At 38.2% G+C, this 14541-nt stretch overlaps 1 protein-coding gene across 26 annotated transcripts in view; it reads right to left on the reverse strand.

The window, feature by feature from the left end:
* CELF1 (CUGBP Elav-like family member 1) overlaps positions 1-14541 on the reverse strand; it is a gene marked incomplete at its 5' end in the record, with an annotated part of 71693 nt that overhangs the window by 35401 nt on the left and 21751 nt on the right. For 20 of the 26 annotated variants that reach the window (XR_014228923.1, XR_014228924.1, XR_014228925.1 and 17 more), the window contains 2 exons: positions 290-372; positions 869-1056. Coding sequence is in view for 23 of the 26 variants with exons in the window: in XM_082318699.1 (XP_082174825.1) it covers positions 290-372; positions 869-1046 (261 nt within the window). Of the gene's footprint in view, positions 1-289; positions 373-868; positions 1057-3152; positions 3224-14541 lie in introns of those variants that run through there. The other 6 variants (XM_082318687.1, XM_082318686.1, XM_082318689.1 and 3 more) reach the window with 1 other exon arrangement.

Genomic DNA, 14541 nt, shown 5'->3' on the forward strand with positions numbered 1-14541 from the left:
GCATATGTAACAATACATAAGTTTCTAGAAGAAAGAAAAGCTTTCCTAATGATATGCCATCATCCCTTCTCAGAGTATTATAGGAGCCCACTTCACTACCATATTATTCTCCTAAATGCTCCAAAATTCCCTTACAATCTGTTACCATACAAATCTCATGACATTGCTCTTTTGAATAGTTCTTTTAAAACATGATTTGAGGGCAAGATAACATATGTTTGTACGTCAGTGGTGCCAGACCTCAGAAAACCAAGACAGAGTTGCAAAGAAAGCATGGCTCTTCTCTTACCCCTGGGAGGATCTTCATGTTGTGAAGAGCATTCTGTGCTTCTAGTGCAGCTTTACGGGTATAAAATGTAACAAAACAGCACCCTGCAATTGAAACAAAATGCTAGCCAAGAAAGAACACTGAATCTTGAAATTGCAAGTCCCACTTCTATCCTTCCAATGCAAAATGTATGACAAGCAGAAGAGGTTAGACACTGAAATAAGTAGGTACTACTGATTGTTACTGTTTAAAAAAAGATTTTTAAGTGTAATAAAATAGGATATATTCAGAACTGACCCAACATCACCAATACACCATTAAAACAAACATTTAGATACATCTGCCAAATAATTGTTGGCTACTTCCATTATCAAACTCCATCATTATTTGGTAGTACCAAAAACATACCTAGTTTCACAGGAATGCCAAGTATAATTAGACACATACACTTAAAGACTATAAAGCCTGGGCTTGCATGCACACCTGGTCACACAGAGCTCCAACACGCAGGGATGTTTGAATAAGCAAACAGCTAAGACTGTAACTATGTGAAAGCAGCTGAGACACCAGGTCTCACATGAGAAGTACAGAAGTTCTCACCTTTGCTTTGAGGAGGATTTTGGCTCCTGTCCCTCAAGACATTGATTTCATAGACAGCACCATACTGTTCAAAAAGTTCTCTTAGATCCTTCTCACACCAGCTCCGTGGGACCTGACCCACAAACATCTTGATAGCATCTAGATCAGGTTGGTCTGGATGATCCAGTGTGCCATTCATTTTCTTTGAGCTACGAAAAAAAAGAAGAAATTTCTGGTTTATATCTTTCCATAGATTCTAGATGTTCTTGCAGCTAGAAGAGGCATGCTTACAGCAAGATTAAAAAAAAAAAAAAAAATTTTGTACATATATATAAATATATCTGATTAAACTATACATATAAAGAGAGACTCTTGCACATTTCCAGTCCTGCATACCACAGAATATTCAGAAACATCATTCACATTCATTGGCAAGCTGTGTACTTGGAAACCACAACACACCCTACACAGCTGTTTAAAACTTCTCTTAACATTTGCTCCTATAATGTAGTCAACATCTGGGATTCAGGACATAAATCTGTTGAGATAACTGAAAAATATCACTAGCTCAAGCATGTAAAACTTTACAGAAAAAGAAACCAGAACAGGAAAGAACCTAAACTCAGTCTACCCACAGACTACTGAAGTTATCAGTAACCAGTGAAAATGAGAGGATAACGTTTTTTTTGTTGTTTTTAAATGTGACTATCTGGAACTGTTTCCCAGGGCGAAGATCCATCTTAAAACAGAGAGACAGGTACAACTGAACAGATAAGAAGTTTCATTAAAGGTTTGCAAGGCAATAGCTCTTTGTGAAACTAGGGAACTTTCAACAACATTTGGCAAAAAAACAGGCTTAGGTTGTACATGAACAGGTTGGGATTGGACAATCTAGTTAGTCACAGACTGAATCAAGTTGACTAATAGCAGGGTGTTAACATAGAAAAAAAGTCACTTCTTAATACTACAGCACAGAAGTTTTGAGCATGGCAATCGTCAATAGGCTTCCAGGCACTACATCTAGCCATATGAACAGTTCACAGCCTATTAATAAAACTGTGTTATACTCCACCCAGCTAGTTGACAGTTGTACACTGCTTTCTGTATTGACTCCTCATTGCTTGCCAAGTGCAATGTGAGGTCTTGTTACTGGTAGTCACAGCCTGGTATACCACAGGACCTCTCTGTGGAAGACTGACTGTAACAACATCCTATTGTAGCTACAGTGATTAGCAGGTTAAAATTGCTGACCAGCCCCTGCATAATCTAGAAAGGACATGGGGAGTGGAATAGTAACTATACAATGATTCCCTCCGCCCCCAAACTCTTTGTTGAGGAATACAGGTGGCCTTCTTCCAGAGTAGTCATCTCTCTTCATCTCTGCTTTTTTCCTTTAAAGATAGTTTTTGAAAGGCTTATTAACTGCATGTTACAGTAAACAGTGTTCCTCTCACTGTTCTTCTGCAATCATATTCCTCCCTGAACAGAATAAAAAAAAAAAAAAATTCCAAACCAGGCAATGCCTACTTAATTTTTCCCCTCAATATGCTGCTGTTCAGAGCCTAAGGGAAAACTGATGCTGGGAAAGCTTGCAATTTTATAACTGTGTGAACAGACCTCAAACAACAAAGCTTCTTACTAGAAGGGAAGGGAATAATCATAAATCCTTTCACTCCTCTCTACCTTTCCACTCAGAAAGGGTCAGCACCTCTCCAAATATCCAAGGCAAACAATAACTTTTACGAAGAGGTAAACTACCTCTTTTTATTCAATGTCCTTCCATTCCAGTTGAGAACAACTGGAAATCATTAACCCTCTGCCAATAATAATTTTCATCCCTGCCTTCTATGCCACGGGTAGCTACCCAAGAGCATAGCATGGCTCCTGTTAACTGGGCAACTCTTAACATGACCTCAATGGTATTCAAGGAATCTTTCACTCCTAATTAAAAGGTTTAGTCTGGAGTCATTAACAGGGAAGAACAGAAACTGTTCTCCCAATAATTGATTTAAATAACTGATTTTATAATATCAGCACCTGTAGCATACTATAAACAGTACTGCCAAATAGCTTTATTCCTCCTTAGCCCTCATCCCCAAAATTATCAGATCATTTTTCCCCCCTATCCAGAATCCGACATCAATTGTCAATGCCCACTACAATTTCTTGAAGCAAACAAACTGTAGGCTCTCCATCTCTCTTTCCCCCCTCCCCAGTGGGAGTTCATCAGACAGCAGAGGCCTCAGAGACAGCAATTCCAACTATCACTTTAGTATAAACTTAGACGCAAAGATAAAATACTTACACAGGGCTAGCATTCAAGGAGCAATGGTCCACCATCATCTCTGGGAGGAAATCCAACTTGAACGCAGCCATCACCTCAGTCTGTGACAAACTACTAACACTAAACCAGTGTATTGCCTAACCCCCAAACAACACCACTTCCAAAAGTCCTGCAGGTCTTAACACTCAGCCACACAAAAAACACTCAAACCACAGAAACAGAAGCTCAGGGAGACGAGCAATAGACACGACAGAAACAGGCTGGACTGGGAAAGGGACATGGAATCCCAGATTAAAAAGGGGATGTGACCATGTGAAGGGAGGCTCAGCTTAATACACAATGAAAATGCTGATGCACTGGGCTTGTTTTGTGCAATTTTCCCTGGCGAAGCAGTACTGAGTGCACTGTCAGATAAACAGTGTCAGATCCATGAAGATAGCAATGGGTAACAGAGCAGAAAGAATACAAACTCCAGTCTTTCCATCCCCAACTAACTCCTTGCCTCCCAAAATGGCAGTCCAAGGCCTTGAGATTCAGACAGACACTTCTCGTATCATCAATATTAAGTGTGAAGTCAAGAAGTTCCTTCACCATAAACATTTTCAATGGCTGATCTCACTCTTTTCACCTTGTGCACTATTTTTTCACCTTGCACACTATTTTTGACACTCTCCTAACTTCTAGGGGGAAAATTGCCAAATAAAATGTTTCTCTGAACCTACCAAAAAATCAAAGCTAAGAAGATCTGATTACTCAAAAATTCCTTAACTACCACAGAACATCAAAACCTACTCCTTTTATAGGAGCAAGACATACATTGTTCTGGAAACAATACTTTGCCCATCATGCATCTATAAATCCAGAGATATACAGAGCATATAGATGATGAAGAAAGGGAAAAACACAGTGATTTGTTGAAAATTGTTTTATAATCTCTGAAAACACTGTCAGAACACCTCAGCTGCTTCATCATTAAAACAGGAATAACATGTTGATCAAGGAACTGTGAGGTGTATTTATACACACAATACAGACCTCTTGTTAAATCTCCAATTCCCAAACTAATGGGGAGATAACCTGGATAATACTGGATGCATTGGGAAATGCAGAAATATTTGATTGCAGATAGTGAGTGCTGCAGAAGCAGCTGGGTGTGACTGAGCACTCCAGGAGGGATGACTAATTCAAGTCCAGCATGAATCCAGATAAGCCTTATGTATAAGGTCGATATAACCACAAAAAAACCTCTTAGAGCATCAAGGAATGCATGCTGGGGCAGCTGCAATCACTTCTTTCTTGTCTGTCAATGACTGCAACATGTACTTGCAGTTATTTAGACTGGCCAGTATATACAGCTTTCTTTCTGCTTGCACAGGTACAGCATGTCAATTATTTTTTCATAAATAACCATTTCCAACCTCTGAAAAAAAGAACATTTCCAATCTTCTGCTTACAGTGAGGTTAATTAAAAGGCTATTAAAAGGAGTTAGGCCTCGTAATACAAAGAGATACGCATGTTACTGCAAAATAAGAGAGGACATGAATTTAGTACACATCAGATATTCAATAGTAACTACGACATGGATGCTCTTACTATGTGGTAAATGCAAGAAAGCTTATTCTTTAATGAAAAAGGTGTAAGCTACCTGCTAAGCACCACTGTTAAAAGCACGCAAACAGGTACTAGGGAGCACAGGTCAATTTATTGGCTTTCAGTACATTGTTCATATCTACCTTAAGACACATCTTACAGGCTTCCCACTTGAAAAATGTCATGCTGTGTAAAACGTATCATATTCAAATGTTAAATTGTGCCTGGAGCTCACTTTACAGATTTCTCTAAAATGAGCCCACAGAGAGAAACAGTTCAGATTTATATGATCAGAACAGCAGAAGATACGGTGGGGTTCTTGCCACTGTTCACATAAATCTACAGACCAACACTGTAAATTCTGGTCTCGCCTATGAAGACCAGAATTCATTCCTTCTAGTCTTTCAGTTATCTTTAGCTTTTTTAAGCAGCCAGTAAAATACCCCAGCAGCCATGCTCATTGTAGGTTTAACGAAAGATGATGCTGGCAACAGATACTCTAGAAAATGGGTTTTAGAAAGGTTACCGAGATTGATTAGTTTACTGAAGAAAATCACCAAGTCACTATGATTTGATCCTATGCCCACTCTTTCTCTCATCTCTCTGCTCCCCAAAATGGAAGTCTATCTTCTTGGTCCATTAAGACAAAACTGCAACAGGTTACAGGCATTCTCACACCATTATACTCCATGTCAAATTCAGTCTACTGGCTTTGATAATTAAAACATTAGTTTTGTGCAACTATCCTGCTACGCATTAATTTTTAATTCTTGTTATACTTACTCTGATTTCTCCTGTGATGTGCTCACTTCATTTAATGCAAAGCGCCAAAAATACTTCACATGCTGTTATGTACAATTTGGGGGAAACGAAGAATCAATAGTAGAATGGTCAGTAAATATCTGAAGGTAAGTTAGCCAAGACTCAGTGCCTCAGGGTACCATACTTCTGCAGTAATGATGGCGATTTCAGTGACAAAACACTAGTTTACAAACAGGTTTGTTTTAACATTATTTAGTTGAAGGCATCAAGCTAGTGAATTTAAAAGACTTACAGACTTCACTTCTGAAAATATCAGAAAGAGAGGGAAAAGATTGTATTTTGCTACTGCACAGAAATAAGAAGAATTAAATGAGGAAGCAGTGTTTCTTTGGAATTATAAAAAACACAAAAGTCATCCTAGCCATTGCTCACAAAGAAAGAAAGAAAAATAAGAGAGCTAAACACACTTATTTTTTGCTCAGATGTCAAATTCCTGCTGGCTTCCAGATCCATTCTTTGACTGTTTCTATTCAAAGGATAATAGAAACAATGTCTGAAATTCCAAGCTCTATGGGCTGTAGCTACACATTTAAATGTGGTGTTAATCTGACAATACAAACATTAAAAACTTCTACATGCTACAGATTAAATCTCACTTTTTTTACATTTCTGAAGCCCTAGATTATGCTGCAGAATATATCGCTATATATGCTCCTCAGAGATTGCAGAGTATAAAAGCTGAAAGTTTTGCTTTTATTTTTAAATTTACAGAATTACATTGTATCCTGGGGCACAAAACCTAAAAAAACCCCAACCAACCAACCAAAAAAACCTAAGCCACAAAACACCCACAAAACAAAAAACCTGTGTCAAATATTCTTTCCTAAGAAAGCCTTGTTCATTTCCATGAGCAATTAACTCTGAAAGCTAAAGATAATACCATCTTTTATTTTATACAGTCTGAACCTCAGACAACATATACAAATCTGAAGCTGAGGAACTACTGGGATGGTGAGAGTGAACTATGGGAAAGGATGCAAGCTATGGGGAAATCAGATGCTATGAAGCTTTGAAGGAGACAGGTCCTAGAATAAACTTCCCCTTGTATTATCTGTGCATATCCAGATCCCTACAGTGTTGCTGAATTGCAGTTTTGTTTCTAAACAGATAACCCCTAGGTTACATGCATCAAAATACAGTAACTACTTGTCAATATTTTGTTGTTCCATTGTTGATCATATAAGCATGTGGTCAGAACATTTTCTGCCTATGTTGAAATCCAAACTGTCTCCCCATGCCTCGCTGGGTACAAAAAGCCCCTTACCTAGTTGCCAAAACTGCAGTTTCTTCCTCTGCCAATCTCTATGACAGTTATGCACCACGAGTACATAAATCTGACACATTCGGAATGTTGAATTTACCGTCAAAATACATGAAGTTTTGGGTTGCCTACAATTCAGATTAAATTAACTGAAACACATTTTTATTTATATGAAATTTTTGTAGAAGTTCCCAGGTGGAGAAAAAGGATAGGAGGGGATGACAATTACTTTTATCTCAGAAATAGCGAAGTTTCACGGTGCTCTCTTTTAGGCGTTTATCTGAGAGCATTTAATTCCTCCATTCTCTCCAAACCTAGATGGATTTTCACAAATTATGTAAGTAAATTTTATTTTAAAAATAGCTTATAAGCAGCTCTTTTCCCCTCCCCTTCCTCAAAATATTCCTGGGAAAAAAATATTTGAGGTAAATCAATACATTCTTGACCTACTTCTCTGACTTGTGAATGAAATCCTGTTTACCTGTAGCTTCTACTCCAATTAATTCTGTGAAAGCTCAAAAGGAATGAATTCTGAACTTTTATCTGACTGAAGAATCCCCTGGACTCCCAGCTCTCTGCCAGCAGATGAAGCAACAAGTCACCTATCCCTCTGCCTTACAGGATGGTGTTTCCTCTGCCTAAGCACTCTTAGAAAGGGAAAAATAAAACGGCAGTTAAACTTACCCTTTTATTTGATAGTAAAGACAAATGATTCAAAATAAATTATACAAAACCTATTTTCTAAAATGAGGGAATTATGTTATTTTTCTGAAAAAGGAGATAAAACTTTGCACCGAAGTGAACAAATTTGTTATTCTAATGAATTCTAAACAGTGGAGCTTATAAAAAGAAACGTATACAGGTACATTTTCTTTTAAATTGTCTATGGGCTTCCTCAAGTACACATGTTTCTTTTGAAAGCTCTGCTTCTGTTCTTCCTGCCTTCTTACTGCTATGCAACATTCACTTGAAACAGAATCTACTGCCACACAATTCACAAAGTGGTTGTAGTTTCCTATGTTCATAGGAGTAAAGCAGGAGACTGGCAAGGGCGAATTTGAAACTGGTAAGAGGGAACACTTCTTACCATATTCACAGATAAAATAAATATTTAGTTGCAGTGACTTTTGTAATCCTGTCAAAGCTTGACAGGGTTTGAGCACAACTGGATGTTTGCAGGGATATATTTTTCCACTTCTGTTTACTGCACATATATATAAATCCCAACTGTTTTTTTGAAACAGATAACCCATGGGCTATATGCATCAAAATACTGCACATAAGAACTACCATCTTCTAGCTAACATTAGGAATGAATAACTAAGTAACCTCATCTTTAAACACAGACTAATCAATAATTACTAAGATTTTAGATCCATTTGTCTAATGCACATAGTACTGGGCATTATCAGAAGGAAATAGCAAACTAGACTGTGTCCAGTGTGGCAGTTCTCAAGTTCCATAGTCACAGCTTTTTGCCTTCCTAAATTAACACATCCAGTGCAAAATCTTCACGTGACAATAGATATGGAAGACATTGTTTGGATTAAAACCACAAAAGCTACTTCTCCTCTGTGGCAACTGAGATCGCAATTATGAGGTGGCAAAACAGTATATGAAGTCCTATACCTGTGTGAGCCTGTTGTATGAAGGCGTTCTGAACAAAGCTGGTCAGAAAAGACCTATCACTTGAACATGCTGTTTCAGAGAGGCATCAAGGAATGGCAAGCTGTGGTAGAAAAAGTGGCTCTGTTTCCACCTCTGTACCAACCTGATGCAAAAATCCAAGCAACTTCCCTTAGCTCCTCCATTTCCAGATGTCACACAGGCAAACCACGATGCAGTGATGCTTTCCTGGGACACAGAGAACTGAGAATACTGTTTGCTATACAATAAACCTATACACTAGAGAGGTAACCCTCAACACAAGTATGCCAATACGTACCAAAAGCAGAACTAAAAAAAGCGGTTCCTACAGATGTGTCTTACCTCCTTACAATAAATCCAATGAGTCTCAAGATCCTTCAGTGACTGCTACCTGTTCAGCTGCGCAGACCATAGCCAATAGCCAGATTAGTTCAGAGCTACTCGCACACCGATGGGCAAAGGGCAAGAGTTGAATGTTCAGTTTTGGCCTCCCCCTCACCTACTGCTAAATGATTAGGAACTTAATGCCTTGAGACATTTACTGCTCTGACAAATTTATGTGAATATGAACAGTGGATTCAAAAGTTTTCACGAAGGAATGACAGTACAAGGCTTGTGCATTGTTTCCTTTAAAAACTGGCTAATAAAAAAATCCAACTGAGCTCTCTGTAGCCGATATCTATTATTTCCATTAATCAAAATACTTCTAGATTAGAACACAGACTGCACACAGATATCCAGTTCCTCCTGTTTGTTCCCCATGCTGCATGCATTACTGCAAAGGCACTTCAAAGGGCACCAGCAAAGTAGTCTAGAACACCAGGTCTTTAGACAGGCGAGTGACTTTAAGCCATCATTTTGCTGGAAGTACAAACAGTAAAGGTCCAGGAATCAACGAATGCTCTGATAGAAACATCTTTGACCTTTATGTAACAGCAAAAACAAGGAAGACTTGTATCTACAGTATTATCCACATACCAACATGATGCCAAACAATTCTGGTTTGACTGCCACACATTCATTTGTCTGACCAGTCTAGATGTCCCTCTTGCTTTTATTTCAAAGAACAAGAAATGAAGTGAATGAACATATCAACTGTAATAGTTGTGTGTGGCTATTATCTTCTTAAGCAGCTAGTATCTCCAAATTAACTTTTCAAATGACAGCTAAGAAGCAAAATCTTACTGACTGATACAACAGCATTCCTCCTCTGAGGAGGAAAGGAGATGGTATTTCATGCAAAGGGTAGCAGATTTTTTTAACTCCTTGTTGGCAGGATAGCGCAGATGCAATAAACTTACATGAGTGCAAGAACAGATTGGACAAGTACTTGGAAGAGACCCATCAGAGGCTACCAGACAAACCACAACAGGTTAGGTTCTCCTGAGCTGAAAACAGAGAGGCTGAGAGACCGCTCAGACAGTTTTGTGGTGAAAACAAACACTATAGATTATTAGCCTTTGTGAATGGCAAAGATAGGTCGGGAACATGCCAAAGACCAGGAGAATGCCTATGCATTTGTGTTGGGACAAAATAAAAAGTACTATGGAAAAAAGAGAGTTGTCCTGTTAAAACTACAAGAACTGAACTATACACACACTAGGCAAGTGCTAATTAAAAATGCTCAGCTATTATCAGCGCACTATTCAATTGCTTTAGTAAGTACATCCCCCCCCCAAAATACACAACAACAAAAAAAAAAACCCAACCCACCAAACCACACCTCTGGACTTCAGGAAATGTTACAGCACAGATAGCAACCAGTATATACACTTTTCCCCCTTTTTAAAATGCTTTGCAATTGCTTTCAATATGCCATCATATAACTGATGAACAAATTCAATCTGTGGTATACTCAATATCTGGCTCACTCCTGAAGACAACTTACACCAAATGGCAGACAGTAGCTCTGCAATATGAGAGCTTATCTACCAGGAAACAGGTTACAACATCTGTTCAAACCCAAGAAGCCAAAAAAACTGCAACTAGGTCCTGCTCTGCCAATAACCGCTAGTAACAGGATGTCTAACAAGAACTCAGAAGTTGTTGAATTATCAGTCTTAAGACCCTCTTATAGCAGATGAGTGAAGTTCACTGACTTTAAGACAGTGGCCTCCAAACTTCTTCAATTTTCCTCTTGTCTCCTTCTGACACATTGCCTCTTCATCTGCTTGCCTGAGAGAGGACACATGAGCGTGCTGTGAACATACTGACAGGGCTGTGGGTATCAAAATTCTGCGATACAAGCGACTCACAGCTCTGCAGACAATGATCTGCTTCTCTAGGGCAGAACAGCTGCACGATGCTACCCAAGTTTTACTTTCTCAGTGCATAGCTGCCAGCTAACACAGCAGCATAAGGCTGCTAACCCAGTGCTTGACCCGCTGCAGCTGTGTCTGCTACTTCAGTGATGATACTGCAAAGGCTTGTACAGGCATTACCAAAAAGAGAAAAAAAATGGAATAGACTGACCATGAAACTGCCTCCTCGCGACGACCTCAAACACCCGTCACCAACCATAAAATTTCTCATTGCCCTCCGGTTTGAGATCACTCAAATGTTTTTGCATTATTTTGAGGTATATCACAACTATTATTTCCAGAATCTGTATCTATTTAATTCTTTTTTTACACAAAGAAAGAAACTCCAAAGAACTTCAAATATCACACTTTGCAGTAGTGCCATTTACAGAGTGACAGAAAACTTCGGTTAGTATTTACCTGGATTTTGCCAAAGGCAGCCAGTACCTGCCCACCCTGTATTCAAGGTGAGTGCCTGTGCAGCATTAGGATAATAGCTACTACATTCACACAGTGAAATAAATAAAAAAGATGTCCATGTAAGTAAAATCTTCAAATTAAAATATTTTCCTAGAAACTCCATCTTCTCTTTGGCGTTTAATTATCTCCTTCTTATACCTGTTCCCCAATGATACATTAAACACTTGAATTAATCTTCATAGAAATAGAACAAGAGAGGTACCTGGATTGTTGTCTTTCCCTTATAGTGCAAGACATTTTCTTTTGCTAGCTTTAGACTTCCAATTCTATAATTAAAAGTTCCCAATTCCTCATTTTTTTTCAGATTAAGGGAATAGGAAGGGAGACAAAAATCAGCATTGTCAGCTATTTCTTGGTAGTAGTAGTGAATTCAGAAAAAAACCGAAAACCAAAAAACCGCAACACAGTAAAACTTACTGTGATGCAAAGAAGACAGCAAAGGCCTGGCTCAGAAGACACTGTATGAAAGATACTAGACACGAACCAAATAAGCAGATGAACAAATTGCCAAAAGACCAAATAATGAATTTGGAGCAATTAATGTATGACAACCTATTAGAGCATCTGTACTTGTAGAACAGATAACAACAATGCACGCTCCCTAGAATAATGAATTTTGGCAAATCATAGACAAGGAGTAATCAGCACATGTTTATCTCTCTTTGCAAGACATTTTACAATTAATAATTGATATGAGGAAGAAGCATTTATTTATGAATCCCAGGGCAATTGCTTTTAAAGCAGGAGCATATAGGTTTCTTCTTATTATTATTCTAGGAAGACATATAAACGTTAAAAAAAAAAAAAACAGAAAAAACTGTAAAAGATTTAATCCTTTTATCCTTATCTGTAGGTTGTGGCGGGTTTTTTTTGTAAACAGATGTAAAATGTGTATTTCTACTCCTTAAGCTCTACGGGAAGGTATGCAAAAGAAAATTTCAGTTAAAAATTATTATTTTTTTAAACATCTGCCAAAATTCCAGCAGACATTGTTGGGGAAGCATTTTGAGTTTTTATCATTACAGTGTTAGAACAGAACAATGCTTACATTTTGCCAGAGACAAACTGTGGAAATCTTGAGTACCTAAGAGAGATCTGAAAGACCTGTAGACACTTTGGCACTGTAGATAGAAAAAAATTCTTGAGAAAGTAGGAAAAGTGGCTTGGTCACAACAATGGTAAGAGGAAATAAATGCAGCAGTAGGAGACAGAACAGGAGACAAGGCAGGAAATGAGAGCATAAGAAGTGAGGATATGCATTTCTATCCTGTGAAAGGAGAGAGAACTACTAAAAGGAGACAGGATGGAACATCTAAGGCAGCAGCAAGGTTTGAGGGGTTCCCTCCCCCCTTTCTTTTTATTTATTGACTGAATTCAGACCATGAGACACACACAAAGTAATGGATGATAAATCACACTTGCACTTCAACACTTAAGTCTTCAGTAGAAGAGAATAAGAATACTAATGCTTGCAAGCTATCATGCCCTGAAAGCAGAGGTACAGATCCATTTACACTGCCTTTCCCCTCTTGTCTCCCCAAATGTTGTCTCTGAGCTTATAAAAATGATTTTTTTTTTTTTTTTTTAAGATTGCCCAGAAGTTTACCTTCAGGTATTTGAGCTTTTTGTGTAAGAAACAACGCTGCAAGTAATTCTATGGAACAGAATACTTTAGATCTCCTTCAACTTTTTTACTTTGTACACAAGACCTAGAAATCTGATTTCAAATACGGCTGTATTTTGCTGTCTTTTCCTATATTATAGGAATCTGCAGCTCTGTACTTTAGTCAAAAAGATGCACTGGAAACAAACATTTTGTCATCTCTGCAGTATTTGCTAGAGATATTTTTAAAGAATCAACTATACACTTAAGGTTAGTTTTCTGCCACTAAAACAGAGCCAGAAGTTATTCTTCTGCTAAGAAGCTGGAAATCCACTGGGTCCTGGAAAGCTCTGAACAGTCTGCTTGTCTTCAAGCCAAACATGCCACAAAGCACTACAATGGGCAAAGCAACTACGTTTACACAGAGAATTGCTGTGTGGTTGCATATTGGATCCAGGGGAGACTACAGAACCCGTTATACAATTCCAGGACAATACCGCACATGAAGATTGTTGTATTACCCTACACGAGAACTACAATGAATCAAAAATGCCTTTAACTAAGGTTTGTTGCAAGCAACATACCTCGTGCATGTGTAAAGTAAAACCTTAAAGTAAGAACTGGTCAGAGTTACTTTTTTTACTTAAGAAATGTAACGTGTAATCTTAGTTCAGAAGAACAAACTTCATATTATTAAATGATTTTAAAACCTCTCCTTTCTGAAGTGTCTTAGAATAGCTGTAAGACCTGTTTAAAAATCTTTCTGAATTATGACAGAGGCTTTTTTTTTCTTCCCATTCAGTTTCAAGAGACCTTTTGGACTAAACAAAGCAACAAGTCTCAAGTTTCGTTGTCCTTTGCAGCCATCAGAACAGCCATGCAAGCCATTTTGAGGAGTCCTTCAATCTCAAATTGTTTCTACTAATAGTACCAGATACAAAAGTGAACCAGTTAATATTATAATACAGTAAAAATTCACTCACTATTTCTCTCCCATTTCATTTTATCCAAATGGAAGTTTTTTGTTGCATGTTACCTGAAGAGAGTTCAAATGCAGCCCAGACAGCTCCAGGAGAGTACACTATGCAGTTAAAATAGTAATCACTGCAATAATAATTTCTGCGTAGTGCATCAACTTAGAACATGATAAGGCATGATCTCCCCTGGCTCTTGGCACAAGGCAGCGGTATAGCTCCAGCACTGTCCATGAGCAGAGTGGAGATCAGAATGGGATATGGTATCCCTGGAAAGGCAAACAATTCAAGCTACCACATACATCGTGGGGTAGAAAAGACTAGCAGATGCAACAAGGGAAGCTCCAGCATCACTCCTGGCACAGAAGGAATGTGATCGATTTAGGAAGTTTTTATTTTGTTATCTTGCCTCCTAACCAAAGCTGAGATTCCTGCTGCATATTTTGGACAAGCAGCCATCTGCAAAACTTCACTAGCTTTTAAGCTACACATGCAGGACCATAATCAAAATGTTAGAGAGCGTGTTTCTGAAAAATATCTAAACTTTCCAAGCCTCCAGAGTTAAAAGAGAAACAGTATGATGTATGTGCCTCAGTTTTCCTAATCAGCTAAGAAAATACAGCCATGCCTATCTAAAAATTTCCTCTTTAATAAGGTCTAAATAAGCATTAGATTAGATACTATAGTAGGTTTCAACTTCAGGAAGAGCTAAGCCCAGACAGAATGAAGTCA

Source organism: Platalea leucorodia (assembly GCF_965183815.1).
Source record: "Platalea leucorodia genome assembly, chromosome: 7".
Lineage (NCBI taxonomy): Eukaryota > Metazoa > Chordata > Aves > Pelecaniformes > Threskiornithidae > Platalea > Platalea leucorodia.